The 18424-nt window shown below is 43.8% G+C and overlaps 1 protein-coding gene across 3 annotated transcripts in view; it reads right to left on the reverse strand.

Moving 5' to 3' along the window:
• LOC310744926 (kelch domain-containing protein 3-like) overlaps positions 1-18424 on the reverse strand; it is a 79616-nt gene that overhangs the window by 31476 nt on the left and 29716 nt on the right. For all 3 annotated transcript variants that reach the window (XM_083576956.1, XM_083576957.1, XM_083576958.1), the window contains exons 10-13: positions 17198-17283; positions 14973-15054; positions 10112-10197; positions 2396-2480 (exon numbers count right to left, since the gene is read on the reverse strand). In XM_083576956.1, the coding sequence (XP_083433082.1) occupies positions 2396-2480; positions 10112-10197; positions 14973-15054; positions 17198-17283 (339 nt within the window). The remainder of the gene's footprint in view (positions 1-2395; positions 2481-10111; positions 10198-14972; positions 15055-17197; positions 17284-18424) is intronic.

An 18424-nucleotide genomic window follows, 5' to 3' on the forward strand; every position in this document is an offset into this window, starting at 1 on the left:
TAAGAACTTAATTTGTTCTGGAGGTCCGTTCTTAACCTGAAACTGATCTTAACCTGAGGTACCACTTTAGCTAATGGGGCCTCCCGCTGCTGCCACGAGATTTCGGTTCTCATCCTGAAGCAAAGTTCTTAACCCGAGGTACTATTTCTGGGTTAGTGGAGTCTGTAACCTGAAGCGTATGTAACCCGAGGTACCACTGCAGAAGAGTAGAAGAGGGTGCCCCAGAAGGTCTCCCTCAAACATTTGCTCAGTTATTGCCATGGTTCAGTCTTTTTCGGCACAAATTTGCAGGAAGGTGGATTTCATATCTAAAAGGCAATCCAGATTGTAATGTAACCCTAATTACACAAGAACTTGAGAAGCTGCCTTTTACGGAGTCAGTCCATTTAGCTCTGCACTGTCTGAAGGAATGGGTTTCCCAAACCCAAAACTGACTGTGCAGGCAGTTTGAAACGGGCACCAAAATCCCTATTTTCCCTTAGCTAAAATCCATTAACTTGAGCTCTGAGTCAATGTATAAACAAAAACCCGGCTGAATAAACAAGTGCTCAGAGCCCTCTCCTTTATCCGTTCATGACGGGAAGGATGGCCTTGACTGTTCCAGTAGAACAGGGATGACACGTCTAGGTCTTATCTTACGTCCTGGACACACTCTGACACACAGACCTAGTCTGGGATCAGCGCCAGAGTGTGTTCTTGGAGTTGGTGACCTCTTGCTCCAAGATAAGAGTAGGAACAGGAATAGCCTCTTATGGTCAGAAGTACAGGAAGGAATACCCTTTTATGGTTAAGAATACCGGAGCAGGAACATATGTGATGTCAACCTGCGTGTATAGGTTGATGTGGTTGGATTCCTGGGGAAGGGGGAGAGGGTGCCTGGAGGATATATATACTGCATGAAATTTCTCATTTCTTTGGACTTGCTGTGGACACACCACGCAGGTGCCTTTCTGCTGTTGCAGAGAGCAGAAATAAAGAACTCTTTCTCTGAACCAACCCTTGGTGTCATTTGACTTCCTTCCTCCTGTCCGGGAGCAACGCAGAGCCCACCAATCGGTAAAGTCTAATATGGCTACAGTCTACTCTGGCTATAGATCATTGATTCATACAACTGTTGAGCTGGAAGGGACCCGAAAGGTCATCGAGTCCAACGCCCTGCAATGCAGAAATGTGGCGGGTTTCCATGGCTTCGCACAGCAGCCTCTCCTAACGCAACCTGGAGATGTCAGGGACTGAATCTAGTTCCTCCTGCATGCAAAGCAGTGCTTTACCACTGAGCTACAGCCTTCCACAGCAGCTGCAATCAAATCATATTATTCCTCCAAATATGGTTAGCTAAGATTGAAGGAATGGGTTTCCCAAACCCAAAACTGACTGTGCAGGCACCAAAATCCCTATTTTTCCTTAGCTAAAATCCATTAACTTGAGCTCTGAGTCAATGTATAAACAAAAACCCGGCTGTGCTCAAAGCTCTCTCCTTTATCAGTTTGTGACGGCAAGTATGGCCTTCACTGTACCAGTAGAACAGAGAAGACACGTCTGTGCCTTATCTTACGTCCTGACCACAAAGACCACAGACCCAGTCTGGGAACAGTGCCAGAGTGTGTTCTCGGAAATGGTGACCTCTTGCTCCAAGATAAGAGTAGGAACAGGAAGATCCTTTTATGGTCAGAAGTACAGGAAGGAAGATCCTTTTATGGTCAGAAGCATAGGAAGGAATACCCTTTTATGGTTAAGAGTGCCGGAGCAGGAACATCTGTGATGTCAGCCTGCATACATAGGCTGACGTGGTTGGATTCCTGGGGAAGGAGGGAGAGGGTGCCTGGAGGATATATATACTGCATGAAACTTCTCATTTCTTTGGACTTGCTGTGGACTAATCACACAAGTGCCTTCTGCTATCCGGAGAGCAGAATAAACTCTTTCTTTGAACCAACCTCGGTATCATTTGACTTCCTTTCTCCTGTCCGGGAGCAACGCAGACCCAATCGGTGAACTCCAATAAGGCTACAAGATTTATAGCGTATAGAAATTTACCTTTGGTGAAATCAGTTTTATGAGGCTTAACTCATTCTGTGATACTGATTCATGAGACAAACTAATAGAGCATATTCAGCAATGAAATCAGGCGAGCGAGGAAGTTATGCACTTTGAGTTTGAATTATTTTGTTTTTTAAAAAAAGCTGGACAGTAACACTTTATGTGAATATCCAGCACACAAAACTAACGTTAGAGAAGTGTGTTCAATGATTAGTTGGTTCTGTGAAGAATAAATGATTTTGGAAACCTAGAACTTTCTAGTTGCCTCTTCACAATGGTGAGAGTGGTGCGGAACTGAGTGATGGGAACGGGTTCAAATTTAATGGCGCGTCATCAAAAACTTAACGAAACTTACTCGGCTGTCTGTCAGAAGGATTTATCAGCTTCATTCCCATGAGATCATTTAATTCTTTTTCATTTGTGCCGCCAAGGATATAAAGCTGTGAATACAGAGAAAGAAGAATGAGCAGTAACGTATTAGCTTAATTTGCATTCAAACAATGGTAACACAAATCACATTTATGGAAGCTTTTGGTCTGGAGCACACACAAACACACACACAATTTCGTAATTTCATAATTGTCTCTTTGGAAATTGCCATTGTGGAGGGTTTATCCAACAAAGTCAAGATGCCAGGGATCTCCACTGGTCTCAGATAATAAACTGTAAGCAAACTCCCACTCTGAAATCTGCACTTTGAAATTAGAGCAGACAGTGTTCAAATTTTGCTGTCATTTGTCCTATACTTGCATAGTGTGTTTCATCGAAGAGCCAAAGAGGGTTGACATATCGCAAATTAACAGTCTTTCCTCCCAAACCAGGCCCATTAGGTATGACTAACAAGCACTGGAAAATGCATGGAGCTTATAAATTTTGCTATCCTTGCTTGGGCCCTGTAAGTTATCTACTCCCCCACCCCAAATCCTGACATTGTCTAATGGGGAAGGGCTGTGCCTGCTTATTGCTTTCTGAAGAACAAAAACAGCAGCAGCAACTCTTGAACCTTTCAGAAATATGATAGGATAAGACTGTCTTCCTCAATCTAATACCCTTCATAAATTTGGGGTTACAAGCACTGACCAGTCACTTTTGCCTTTTTAATGGATCTGGCTTTGACTGCAGTGCTCAGGCCAGGATCCAGGCATCCCTCACACTCCCAATATTCAGTTCTCGATATTAGTAAATCCCTCTCCCAAATGATCAGAACACATATAAGAATATAGCTAACATTCAGTAATTGCTATCTATGGATGACCTTATTGGAATTCCTAGTATCATTTTGTTTTGAACAAAATGGGGGTGGAAGTCAGATCAGGACTGCAATACAGGGGAAGGTTAGGGCGAATTAGGAACTCTGTCCCATTAATTTCTTTTCTATTCTCTCTTCCACGTTGCACCCGTTTGCACCCTCCTAACCTGCCACCCAGAAGGACGCGGGTGGTGCTGTGGTCTAAACCACTGAGCCCCTTGGGCTTGCCGATCAGAAGGTCGGTGGTTTGAATCCCCGCGACGGGGTGAGCTCCCGTTGCTCGGTCCCTGCTCCTGCCAATCTAGCCGTTCAAAAGCACACCAAAAATGCAAGTAGATAAACAGGTACCACTCTGGTGGGAAGGTAAATGGCGTTTCCATGCACTGCTCTGGTTTCACCAGAAGCGGCTCAGTCATGCTGGCCACATGATCTGGAAAAACTGTCTGTGGACAAACGCCAGCTCCCTCAGCCTGTAAAGCGAGATGAGTGCTGCAACCCTAGAGTCGTCTGCGACTGGACTTAACTGTCAGGGGTCCTTTACCTTTTAATCTGCCACCCAGGGCACATGCAGTGCCGGATTTACGTATAAGCTAAACAAGCTATAGCTTAGGGCCCCACTCTCTTGGGGGCCCCAAAAAAATTTAAAGAAAAAAACACCTGGATGTACATTTCCAAAATATAAGGTAAAAAACATATAAAATAAAACCTACATACTGTTGGTTTCTGCTTTCCTTCACTGTGCAGCGAAAGGGCTTGTCACGAGACAGGTGTTTACATTCCACAGTCTGTACTGTTGGAGTTTCTCACGGGAAAGGGAGACTGGATGTGACGTACACTGGTTTCCTGTTTTTCACTGTTCTTTGCAGTTTCACTTTGGTGATTCTCTCCGAGCTGTCGAGGAGAGAGGATGCATTTCTCTGCTCCGGCAGAGGCAAGATGTCTTTCTGTAATATAATCGCTTTGAACTTTAAATAAAGCAATATAGAGTATGCAGCACGTACTCCTCATCCTTCTGCTGTGCACGGGACTCTGCTTTAAACTAACACGTGGTTATGGGCCCAGAAGTCGAATCGGAGTACCGGCAAGGGATCGGAATGCAGAGGGACAGATCGGATTGGAATCTGCTCTGCGTGTCAAGATGATTGATGAGGTATGTGCTACTGCTCCGGGCAGCCTGCCAGCTTCTAGTTAATGGCCTTATGGCTGGACTTTTAACTTTAAAGCCGTTTTGCTGGGAAGAGGCAAAAGGCTCCCAGGCACAAGTTACTATGCTGGGGAAATCGAAAGTAACTTTTAAGTGCGCTTTTGGAATAAGGCAGCTGCAGCAGTGACGCAGCAAGATTTAAAGCAGCATATATGACGCTGAAGGCTAATGCCAGAGTCATGATGGCCCTTCAGGATGCTTGTGGGATTCCAAAGCTCAATAAGAAGAATTACGCGGACTGGGTTCTGTATGCAGAGGCAATTCTGCGGAAAGAGGGTTTGTTTGAGGTGATTACAGACAACCCCCCAGCTCCAGTTACAGATGTATGGGCAGCTAAGGATTCCAAAGCAAGGGGAACTCTTACATTGATAGTATCCCCGGAAGAGCTCTGTCTGTTGCGTGATAAGACCTCAGCCAGAGAAATTTGGGACGCTTTGAGAGAGGCTCACTTAAGGACAGAAGCTGGATCCACTATGTTTTACTTCAACAAGCTGCATAATATGGCTCTTGCTGAAGGTGGAGATGTGCGTTTACATCTGATGGAGATGCAAAATCTGAGACATGAGCTGCAACAGAGAGGACTCAACTTTCCAGAGGCTGTGTATTCTTTCATGATACTACAATCTTTGGGTTCAGGTTGGGAGTCTGTTGCAACCCAGATTGCTGTGCAACCAACAGCTCAGCTAACAGTGGATTATGTTACTGCCGTGATTTTAAATGAAGCAGATCGCCGGGGTGCTAGCTGCATGGGCAAGGGGGAGTCTTCACAGACGTCGTCCCATAGTGCAGTGGAACCACCAGATGGCGCCAAAGCTTTGAAGGCAGTGAAATGCTACTCGTGTGGACGTCTAGGCCATATGAAGAGGGAATGCAGATATCCCAGGGCCAAGACAGAGCAGCGCAGCGAAAGCTCATCGCGCGGAAAAGGCCGAGGCAAAGGCAAAGGTCCGGTGTCAAGGACAACGCAGCACAAGGCTATGGTTTCACGCTTCACTCCAAAGGTTGCAGAGGTCCAGAAGACGTCTAGATCTTTCTTCGTTGTTGATTCAGCGGCGACCCACCACATGTGCAACGATAAGAGACTGTTTGTGTCTTTTACACCGCAGGAAGGTGCGATTCACCAGGCGGATGACCACACAATTCCCAGTAAAGGCTACGGAACTGTTGTTCTTCACAGTTTGGACTTATCGATACAGAATGTGCTTTACGTGCCAGATGCCAAACATAATCTGCTCAGCGTTGGACAGCTGAATGAGCGGAACATTGACGTTTCCTTCAAGAACAGGAAGTGCATCATCACAAAGAAAAATGATTATGTATTGCATGCTGAATATGTTGATCGTTTGTTCGTTTTGTATTATGATGATGTTGTGCAGGATGACACTTGTTGCATTGCAGGTTCTAACAAAAGTTTGCATGCAGAATGTATTCATGATTTTCATAGAAAATTTGGTCATTTGCATTTTGAGGCAGTATCTAAAATGCCTGCCTTGGTTGAAGGTATGACTATTAAACCCTGCAGGTACCACATGAAGTGCAAAGCATGCGCAGCAAACAAGGTAAAAATGGCTGCGAAAGGTAAGGTGTCTAGTAGGCAAGCTACGGAACCATACCAGATTGTTCATGCAGATTTGGTTGGACCACTAGCGCCCTCTTTGGGTGGCAATAGGTACTTCATGGTTCTCATTGATGCATTTTCCAGATATATTTTTGTGTACAATCTCAAGCAGAAATCAGAGGCTTTTCCTAGGTTCAAGGAATTCTGTGCTTGGTTGGAAAATGTGCATGGTAAGAAGATAAAGACTCTTTTCAGTGATCGCGGGGGAGAATTCACTTCTCAGCAGTTTGAAGCTTTTCTGACTGAGAAAGGAATTCAACACGATTTGTCTAGTCCTCGCTCGCCATGGCAGAATGGACTTGCGGAAAGGGCAAATCAGACATTGCTTCAAGGGTTAAAAACCTTGCTGCATGATGCCAATCTTCCAGAGAGTTATTGGGCCGAATCTCTCTCGTGTTTTGTTTACAGTTACAATCGCAGGTTATCTTCAGCGATTGGTTGTACCCCCTATGAGAAGATGTTTGGCAAGAAGCCATACATTAAACACATGAAAATTTTTGGTTCTGACATGTGGGTTCATTCACCACAAAATTCCAAGTTAGACAAGCGTGGATTGCATGGTATCTTTCTAGGTTATCAGAAAGGGTCTTACAGAATAATGATGACTGACTCTAAGGCAATTAAGCTCACGAGAAGTGTTGAGTACAATGCAAAGTGGGGGGAGAATGTGGGAATTTTCCAATGTTATCCTGATGACGGTGATGAGACTGAGGAAAGTCAAAAGCAGCCACAACAACCCACACCCACTGATGAAGGTTCTGAGTCTGAATCTGAAACTGAATCGGGTGATTCAGAGGATTTCAAGAGTGCGAAAGCCTCTATGCGACCCTCTGAAAGCTCTGATCAAGAATTGGAGGAACCATTGTTCACAATAGGTCGTTTTTCTCCTAAGAAGGAAGAGGAGAGTGTTGAAGACTTAAGGCTAATTCGTAGGTCACAGAGAGCCACAAAAGGCAAACCTCCAAAGAGATTTGCTGATGAATTTGCTACGATAGCAGTAACAGCTGTTAAAAGCTCCAAGAAGGTATTTGAACCTTCTAGTTTCCAAGAAATCCAGGGTTTGGATTCAAAGGAAGCTGAGCCATGGTTAAATGCCATGAAGGCTGAACTTGATTCCTTAGAAAGGAACAAAACATGGGAGCTAGTTCCAGTAGTTCCAGGAATGAAACTGCTTGGAAGCAAATGGGTCTTCAAAGCGAAGACAGATCAAAATGGCAAGATAGTCAGACACAAAGCCAGATTGGTAGCCAGAGGTTTTGCACAGGTACCAGGTGAAGACTATCACGAGACCTACTCACCCACAGTGAGGTATGAAAGCATAAGGCTTATGCTCAAGCTAGCTGCAGAGGAAAATCTACACATTAGTCACCATGATATTAATACAGCTTTTCTGTATGGATCTCTAGATGAATCACTTTATATGCTTCCACCTGATGGCGTACAGGTAAAACAGGGATTTGTTTGTGCTCTGAAGAAATCCCTTTATGGTCTCAAACAAAGTGCACGGTGTTGGCACACAAAACTCACTGAAGTATTGTTTTCTCTAGGTTTTCAGCAAGGGAAAGCTGATCCATGTGTATTTGTCAAAGAGGAGGGGCAGAAGAAACTGTACTGTTTGTTTTATGTTGATGATTTATTATTCTTTTGGAAAGATGTCGCAATGTACAATAACGCCCTAGCTCAACTGAAAGAGCACTTTGACATGAAAGATCTTGGTGAGGTAAACAACTACCTATCTCTGGAAATAGAGAGAGATCAAGATGGTAACATTCTAGTACACCAGTCACGGAAAATTGCTGATGTGTTAAGCAAACTAAATCTGATGGATGCTAACCCTGTAGACACACCGATGACAACAGGTTATCAGATAGATGACACTGAAGAAGCATTTTCTGACACTACATTGTACAGAAGTGTGCTAGGCAAGCTAAACTTCATTGCCAGATGTTCAAGACCAGACATTGCTGTTAGCTGTAATTTGCTAAGCAGACAAGTCAACAATCCTAGTATCAAGGATTGGAAAGCTCTGAAACGCATAGCGCGGTATTTGAAAGGCACTATGCATTACAGACTGAGATTTAACAATCGAAAGTCTGGTGGTCTTGAGATATTTGCAGATGCAAGTTTTGGAAGTGACACTACAGACAGGAAAAGTACGTCTGGAGTTTGCTACATGTACAATCAGGGTCTGTTTGATTGGTCATGCAAGAAGCAAACAACAGTTAACTTAAGTTCTTGTGAAGCCGAACTGAATGCACTGTCTTATTCACTTAAGGATTGTGAATGGTTAATACAATTGTGCAAAGATATGAAAATTCCTGTCAAATGTCCAATCCGGGCTTACCAGGACAACAAAGCATGTTTAGCTTTGCTGAAGTCTGAAGGTTGTAAGCAAAGCACAAAGCACTTGCAATTAAAGTTGCAGCATGCTAGGGAATGTATTCAGAAGGGACTCGTAACGGTGTCCTATATGCCAGGTAATGAAATTCCTGCTGATGTATTGTCCAAGATTGTATCCAGGGATCAACACTGTACCTATGTGCAAAAGTTGGGTTTGTACTGATATTGTACGAACACGCTGCCCAGTGATGTTCACAGAAAGGGGGAGGATGTTGGTTTCTGCTTTCCTTCACTGTGCAGCGAAAGGGCTTGTCACGAGACAGGTGTTTACATTCCACAGTCTGTACTGTTGGAGTTTCTCACGGGAAAGGGAGACTGGATGTGACGTACACTGGTTTCCTGTTTTTCACTGTTCTTTGCAGTTTCACTTTGGTGATTCTCTCCGAGCTGTCGAGGAGAGAGGATGCATTTCTCTGCTCCGGCAGAGGCAAGATGTCTTTCTGTAATATAATCGCTTTGAACTTTAAATAAAGCAATATAGAGTATGCAGCACGTACTCCTCATCCTTCTGCTGTGCACGGGACTCTGCTTTAAACTAACACATACAGCAACAGTGTTTTGTGTTGTGTAGGCTACTATGATGTAAGTAATGGGCCCCGCTTGCTAGCCCAAACCCTAAAATATCACTGGTTTGCTCATTTCTATATATAGGGTTGGGACGCGGGTGGCGCTGTTGGGACGCGGGTGGCGCTGTGGGTAAAACCTCAGCACCTAGGACTTGCCGATTGTCAGGTTGGCGGTTCGAATCCCCGCGGCGGGGTGCGCTCCCGTTGCTCGGTCCCAGCGCCTGCCAACCTAGCAGTTCGAAAGCACCCCCGGGTGCAAGTAGATAAATAGGGACCGCTTACTAGCGGGAAGGTAAACGGCGTTTCCGTGTGCTACGCTGGCTCGCCAGATGCAGCTTGTCACGCTGGCCACGTGACCCGGAAGTGTCTTCGGACAGCGCTGGCCCCCGGCCTCTTAAGTGAGATGGGCGCACAACCCCAGAGTCGGACACGACTGGCCCGTACGGGCAGGGGTACCTTTACCTTTACCTTTATATATAGGGTGCCTACATTCTGCATGTGCAAATGGCTTTAGATACCTATCAGGTCCATAAATTACCACATAGCATATATTCAACACAAAAAACAGTGGTGATTTGTTGTTGACAAAGGACAGCTGGACATATAAAGGGCCCCATTACCTTCAGTAGCTTAGGGCGTCATCAAACCTAAATCCGGCCCTGGGCACAAGTCAACTTCCCTCATCCCACCCTTGATCTTGATTGCTCCCATCCCCCACAGCTGATTCTCTGAAAAGAGAAAAGATGACAGGAGTATTGAATTCAATGGGGCTTACTCCCAGGTAGGTGGGATTTGGGTTGCAGCCTTAATCACTAAACCCATATGATGCACCCAGTCTCACTTTCTGAGAGTGATCTAGCAGTCCCCGTTACCTGTTTCCATTTCAAAGCTCAGCATATTATTAAGTGCTCTCTTGTATTCTGCATTCTTTCGAAAGATGGAAAAGCTCTATGGATCCGTCCACTGAGAGAGGCTGAAATGCAGTAAAATTCGAAGAATAGCAGGCTCCTGGCTTCAAAATGATTTTCACTTACATGGCTATGAAGAATAAACGCCACATGGTTCCGTCTGCAAGCGGGGGGGATTCCTACGTAGAGTGGCATCTTCCATTTCATCCGCGCTGAACGGCACAAAAGAAAATAATAATAATGAAAGCAAACTCGCTGGCAATAATCTAAACAATCATTCTTTCCCGTGGATTATGCCGAAGGTGCTCTCAGTGCTATAAATATAGTGCTGAGAAACCTCTGAATGCCTGAGCTTTGTATAATTGTTGTAAGAAAAGCTACAAGGGATCTGTAACAAAAATGAGTTAATCCTCCATTTGTGCTTGGGTAGTGGAAAAAGAAAAAGAAAGATCATTGGAGAGAGATTATTGCCTCTTTTTTTTTTACCGACTGCAGTTACTGAATTTAAAATTACTAAAGCCAGCCACAACTTCAATCTAAATAGGCTAGATTCAGGAACAGAAGGGGAAAGCCAACTGTACTGCAATAAACCTGCCACCTATATAAACTATCTTGCATTTGTCAGTTCTCTCAAAATGCTTTACGAGTGCTGAGAACAAGAATCACATAGTACATTATTTTGACCCCTTGATCTAAGACATTGATCGTTTAGATCACTCACAATTTTTATTATTATTATTAATCTAGATTTTCACAATAGCCCACAAAAGAGAACCATAAAACAAATATAAAACAGATCAAAAACATCAGAAACAAAAGCAATTATCATAGCAACAGTAAAAAACAAAGAAACAAACAAAAAACCCCACCAACAATAGGTATAAAATCAGTTAAAATCCTGGGCAATCTTTTATTTTGTTGAAAATGTCTAAAACTTGGCTTGCCCGGAGATACGCAATACACACCGAAAGCGGAACCGACAACCGCAAGCCTGCAGAAGTCAGTAAGGGTAAACATTTTTGGGGAGAGAATAGAGCTGGGCGCCAAGCTCACACCTCTCCCCAAATGCTCGCAGGGGCTCTTGAGTGGCCCTAGCCCCCTTGATAGGGGTGCGGACAAGAGCATGGCGAGCCCCTGGATTCCTTTAACGGAATACCCTTGCAGCAGCAGCATTGGAGGGGCAGGCACAGCCAACCACATCCCCTCCACCAACCAAAATTAACCAATGCCTAACCACAACCTTACAAGTTTTGACGGTTTGCTACGCAGTAGGCAAAAAACCAAACGGCACCAGCCAATCAGCCAAATGGTAAAAATTCCTACCAGGCCCCTGCCACAAAAGCAGATGACCCCAGGACAGGCAAAGCAAGGTCAGCACCAACAAACCCTAAATAAAGGGAGGGTGATCTGATGTGCACAGTGAAAAGAGGCAGCTCAACAGGGAATAAATAGCACCTCCATCAATCAAACAATTTTGCAACATTAAATTCTCCCCAGCAACAATTGGAGGTGCCTAATCAAATTTGTGGCTATCCATACTAACCCGCCCAGCAACAGGGGATGTCATGGTTGCCCCCACCGCAACACATGCTCTCCATGAAGGAGAACCCGCTTTATTACATTTCTATCTTTCCTCCAAGGTGCTCAAAGTAGGATGCATGGTTTCCACCAGCTTTGGAAGCCATCTAGCCAAGTCCATCCACCAGGAAGGAGTATGTGAGACCTAGAATCACAGAACTGTAGAGTTGGAAGAGACCCTGAGGATCATCTAGTCCAACAATGTCCAACTGGTCGACCGCGATCGAGAGGTAGAACGCCATGGTGCTCCTGGTTGATTGCGGTAGTTAAAGCAGTGATCGCCCAGTTGCTCTTGAGCGATTATGACATGCCCCGCCCCCGGCACTACGTCCCATTGCTGCCGCTGGCGCTGTTGTGAAGGGTTTTATTCCCTGTATCTGTGACAGAGTGGGGGGAGGTCAGCGGACTGTCGGGCGAGCAGCTCAACAACTCTGGTCAATCATTCCTAAAAAAAGCTCAACAAGTATGGGCAATGACTATGGGTAGATCACTGCCAGTTTTATTATCTGTAAGGGATGCGGGTGGCACTGTGGGTTAAACCACAGAGCCTAGAACTTGCCGATCAGAAGGTTGGCGGTTCGAATCCCCGTAACGGGGTGAGCTCCCGTTGCTCGGTCCCTGCTCCTGCCAACCTAGCAGTTTGAAAGCACGTCAAAGTGCAAGTAAATATATAGGTACTGCTCCGGCGGGAAGGTAAACGGCGTTTCTGGTTCACCAGAAGCAGCTTAGTCATGCTGGTCACATGACCCAGAAGCTGTATGCCGGCTCCCTCGGCCAATTAAGCAAGATGAGCGCTGCAACCCCAGAGTTGGCCACGACTGAACCTAATGGTTCCCTTTATCTCTACCTTACTGGGAATAGATTGCAGTCTCTAGAGAGTTGGGTGTGCCTGATTTAGACCAACCCCCTGCTATCCAGGACTATGCAGCTGCCCCATACTGGAATCAAACCTGCAACCTTGGCAAACAACTGAGCTGTCCAGGCTGGCCAGCCAGTAATTTGCTCCCCTTCTGTTTACCCTTGTGTCTTGTTCATGCGAATACAAGTGTAATAAGAATTTTAAGCAAACACGTACATAAATATATAAACCACATGTCTGAAGCAGCACAGGAAGACAGTCCTGAAACCATTTTGACTGTCAAGATGACCAAATGTTTCTCTGCAAGGAGGGAGGAGGTGAAAAAACCTTCCTTGTTACAGGAATTTAGTCATCACCATTTCAAAGGGTGTCAGACTACCAAGAAAAGACCACCAGGAAAGGAAGTCTGATAAGACATTATCAGATAACCTGGCAGACAGGAAAAACAACATTCAAATTTCTGTTGTAGACCCTCTTTTCTGTGATGTAGGTATGATGTTTGAGGGGTGGTGGTCTTGGGTTACACCCCTTCTGTGATGTATGTATGATGTATGGAGGGGTGGTCTTGAGCTCCAGGGCAGGGAATTTAAAATGTCTATATAAGGGCAGGCACACCTTGGTTCTGGGCTCCTCCTTCTCCTGCATGTGAGGGGACCACCCTGTTGCAACCATAGCTGTCAAGTGTCCCTTATTTGAAGGGACAGTCCCTTATTCCAGCGACATGTCCGCTGCTGTCCCTTATTGATGAATGTCCCTTAAATGTCCCTTAAATTATGTCCCTTAAATTTCAAAGGAAGCAGCTCCTCTCCCTCCCTCCCTGCCAGCCAGGGAGGAGGGAGGCTCCAACTGTGTTGCTTGGCTGTGTTGCTCACCCAATAAGAAGTCTAAGAACGACTGGGGTGTGGAGCTTGCATGCCTTGTGTGTGGCTAGTCCATGCAAGCTGAGGAGGTTTTTGAATGCTGGACGCCATTTTGTTGCACGTGCTGCTGCAAACTTTGCAGTGCAAAGCCAGGCCAGGGAGCCATCTTAAGTTGAGGCTGCATAGGCCTTGTGGTGCATGTGATTCAGATTCTATTCAGTTGAACCTCTGGTTACAAAGTTGGTTGGAGAGTGTTCTCGAAGCTACCAGCATGAGTTTGACCAGACTGCAGGAGGACAGGAAGACTGGAGTGCCTGGAACAGGTGAGGCTGCAGGTCCCTTATTTTGGCTGCTGGTCCCTTATTTTCAAGGCTGCTGGTCCCTTATTTTCAAATCTGTAAGTTGACAGCTATGGTTGCAACAGATCAATAAAGATCAGGATTACTAGCTGCTTTGCTTCTCAATATTCTCTGGTTGGCCTCTGTTATTTTTCCCTACCAATAGGGAACCCACGTAAGAACTCTATACGGGCTCTTGGATACCCCATAAGGGAAAAAGGGCAGATTTTGTTTACAACACAAGGAAGGTTTGGGAATACATTCTAGTGTTGACACAAGGAGTTCCTAAGTGAAGAAGTCTTTTTTTCCTTTTAAACTTGAGAGGTTCTTGTGGTTTAGACTCCTCGGAGCCTTTTTGCTGGAGTATGCGGTTTTGACAGCAAAAAATCTTTTCATTCCGATGTGTGAAAGGGATGTTCGGAGTTCAAACATGGATGAAACAATTATCCTCAAAAAGATATTTGCGTTCTTTGTTCTCCAGTCATTTTTAAAGTGGCAGGTTAATGACACAACCTGTAAAGCATATGCATCATAGTTCTTAGATCAGCCCCTGAAGAAGGGAAGAATTGTTTCCGAAACGCATCTGGTACCAATAAATAAATTTGGCACTTTTTGAGAGAAACAACTGTTTTCTCTCTTGTTCTTGTGTCAATCTTTGTTTTCCCAAGTTATTCTGATGCCAAAGGCAGTAACTCCCATAAGCGCTCTCTGGCAGTAAAAATAATAATGCAACAATAGAAGATTAAATAACTTCTAGACATAGCTGTCACAGGTGGCTGCCTCATTCTGCATAATACGAAGGCTGCCTCTGATTATGTGAACCAGGTCTCTCTCTCTCTCTCTCTCTCTCTCTCTCTCTCTCTCTCTCTCACACACACACACACACAGACAATTTTCCGCAGTAACATGTAAGCACTTGCTAAGCACTTTCTGCCCAGAAAAGCTTCTGTCACAACAAATATGTTAGTCTTTAAGGTGCCACAAGACTCTTGAATTCTTCCCCCCTCTTCCCTGCGACATGATAAATTAAGAACAATTATCAGAAACTACCCTGAAGTTATAAATGCACAGCAAATTTTGCTGGAGGAACTATTTTTTGTTGCTACATTTCCCTCCCCCAGAAGTGGGAACAAAGAAGCGCAGATTCAAAGAAAAAAACATTATAAGGGATAACCAACAGACAAATGGATCGGCCGAAATGGAAAGAAGTCGGTGTGTTTTGAAGTGTAGAGATAAAGGCAGTATTCAAATAGCATAGCAAAAATGCACCTCAAAAATCAGTAACTTTCAAACAGGCAACGAAGGACAACGTTATCTAATCCACCCATTCTTCCACTGCTCCCCCATCTCACCTAAACTTAATTTCATAATATCATTCCTTGGTATTTGACTCCCATCTTCAGACTTAGAAGCTCCTCCAAACAAATAAATGTCCTGAAAGGAAGAACAAAAGAAACTGTAGCAAAAGTAATAAATAACTCAGCTTTATCTTTGCTTTGTCCTTCTCTACGGCAACATCCACACAAAAATATAGTTACTGGAGTTGGGTTTTTTACATGTCTCATTAAAGGCCTTCTTTCGATGAATAGTCAGAAAGTCCATTTTTTAATAACAGTAAACTTTTCCTGCCAAATATCTTGCAGAGGCTTGACATTAATACCTATGCTGAACTTTATTGGTAACGTTATTTGTCCACTTTTTAAAAAAGTTTTTATTTATACTTTTTAAGTTTATACATTTCATTAGTTTCACAATCAATTTAACATTTCGAAGTTTGACTTCCTTCCCCCTCTTTCTGCAGTTTCTTAATATATATTTTTTATAAAATATCTTCTGCATATCCAAATTCATTTAATTTGCTCATTTAATTATCTACTTTAAATATATACTTTTATGAAACTGCAGGTTATTACGATAATTCTGCCAATGCTTTTATTGGTTTGCAATTTATCTGTAAATATTCCATAAACCATTTCCATTCTTTTATAAAAAGTTTGTTATCTTGATTTCTTATTCTTCTGGCAAATTTCGCCATTTCTGCATATTCCATAATTTTTGGATCTATTCCTCCTTTGGTGGGACTTCTGATTCTTTCCACTTTTGGGCAAGTAGCATTCTCGCTGCTGTAGTAGCATACATAAATAAATTTCTATACAATTTAGGTAGTTCTGTCCCTATAATTCCCAAACACATATATTTGCCCACTTTTGCTGGGGGCAGAGAAGCAGCTGTCTGCTAATCTGAGTTACCGTTAGAAAACGCAGATGGCTATGAACAACTTCCATCCTACAAAGTAGACTCAGGGGATCCCTTGATCCCTTCTCATTGTTGATGTCTGGACGTCTGCTGTAATCCTTTGTCTCACCCTACACACCTCAATGAAACATCTGAGGACACATGCGGACCAATACTGTTGGTTGCCTTGGAAATGGCCGGCTTCTGCTAATTAACAATCTGCTAAAACACTCTGGGATTGATTGGACTGCGGCCAACTCGCCTCGCCTTGCATTTCAGAGGACTCCCAATGACAGGTGTGGCCTGGCAAACCAATAGGGAGGCTTTTCTGCATAGACATGGCGATATTCCACATAACTAAGCACCGCTGAAATTCGAAGCGCAATGAGGAAGGATGGGGATGGAAGAAAACAACAACAACTGCTCTTTGGTGCTCAATCAGAACTAACAGGAATTTGGGTTTACCCTAGATTGCCATTTGTTCTGATATACCACGAAAGAGCAGGTTTTCCCTTGGAAAGGAATGGGGCAAGGGGGAAAACTCCTCGGACCCATGCTTAGAAAGTGTGGGTCAAGCAGGAAACTGCCAGGACTGTGCTTTCTAGGCACAGCAAATGCGGAAGTGTGGATGAACCCTGTATTTATATTTACAGTGGTACCTCTGGTTACGAACTTAATTTGTTCCAGAGGTCTGTTCTCAACCTGAAACAGTTCTTAACCTGAGGTACCACTTTAGCTAATGGGGGCCTCGCGCTGCCGCCGCAGCGCAATTTCTGTTCTCATCCTGAGGTAAAGTTCTTAACCTGAGGTACTACTTCCGGGTTAGTGGAGTCTGTAACCCAAAGTGTTTGTAACCCGAGGTGTTTGTAACCTGAGGTACCACTGTGTGTATATATATATATACACAGATAAATAATTGCAGTCACCTGTGTATGACAACTATGTACATTTTACAATTTTTTATGTGCTGTAAGCCACCCAGTGTGGCTGGGGAAACCCAGCCAGATGGGCGGGGTATAAATAAGAAAATTATTATTCAGAGGGGAGTGAATGGGGCTGGGCACCATAACGTCACCCCTCCCCACATGCTCCCAGGGGCATGCACGGCCCTAGCCCCTTGCCGGGGATACGGACTAAAACATGGCAAACCCCTTACTGGTTTTCGCTGGAATCTGGAAGTCAGTTCTGTCCCTGGGCATTTTAATAAAGTTGTGGCCCAAATTATGCCAAAAACCTTAAACCTTAAAAATTTTGTGTGAATTGTGATTTATTTAGGGGGTGGCTTTGGACCTCAACATGCAGCATCATTTGAAACAGAAGATTGAAACTGACAGGCTTTTACCTTATCATGGTGAGCTGTAAATGTGTGCTGCGTCCTTCCGATGGGCTTTTCTCCCTTGACATCACACTTCTGCCACGTTAACAATACTTAGGAAGAGGAGAGAAGAAAACGAGCAAATAGAACCTGCATTGCATCCTGGGGTTGTTGTTTTTTTGCATCAGGGAATGCAGTTCATTGCCTTCGATATTTCCATCCATTTATTCTTATAAAAACAGCGCTAACCTCCCATCGTCCCAGACTGGAACTTATTGGGCAGCCAAATAACTAAATAGTGTAGGGAATTCTAAGCATTCCTAACAGCACTCTTTTTGATATAATTTTTATTACATTTTATGTTTTACATTTTAGAATATTCATTTAAACAACCTTAAAATATCAATGCCCTCCCTTCTACTCTTTCCACGATTCATTCTGCATAACATAAATCCCTGCATATTTTATATAAACTGAACCATTCAGTATTCTATTATTACATCCATCAAAACATATTTACGCTGTTGAATCTGTCTTAATGCTGCCCTCATTTTCAAATATACACAATTCCCCCCCATATATTCAATAAACATTTTCCAATCTTCTTTAAACGTAGGTTCTTCTTGTTCTATATGTTAAATCTGCAAGCTGTGCATATTCTGTCAACTTAAGTTGCTATTCTTCTTTAGTTGGGACCTCACTCATTTTCCATTTTTGGACTAACCAAACATGAGCCGCAGTAGTGGCGTGCATAAATAACCTTTTTTGACACCTGGGACTTTCCGTCTGAATTATCCCCATCAATAAGGACTCTGGCTTTTTGGGGAAAGTACTTTTAAACATCTTTTTCAATTCATTACGAATTATTTCCCAATACTCCTTTACCCTTTTACAGGTCCACCACATATGACAGAACGTACCCTCAGTCTCACTGCATCTCTCATTGTACTCTTAAGTTGCATTATCTAATTTTACGCCCACAAATTTTGGAGCATTTGATTAGAGACTGCAGGCTTGTGAAGCAACCATCAGCCTAGTAACGGCTGACATTATTAAGGGAGAAGATTTCAGAGCTATTTTTAGGCAATCTGAGAAAGGACTAGTTTTTGGAATGTTTCCTGGCAACACGGTACCATCTCTGAAAGCAAAGCACTGAAAAAGCTAGTGTCCTGACAACATCAGTCGGTGAGGGTCAGGGTGGTATAAAACTGCAATGAAGAATTTCACAGCATTTGACATGATGAAAAACTGAGC

The sequence above is a fragment of the Podarcis filfolensis genome (assembly GCF_964270895.1).
Source record: "Podarcis filfolensis genome assembly, chromosome: 11".
NCBI lineage: Eukaryota > Metazoa > Chordata > Lepidosauria > Squamata > Lacertidae > Podarcis > Podarcis filfolensis.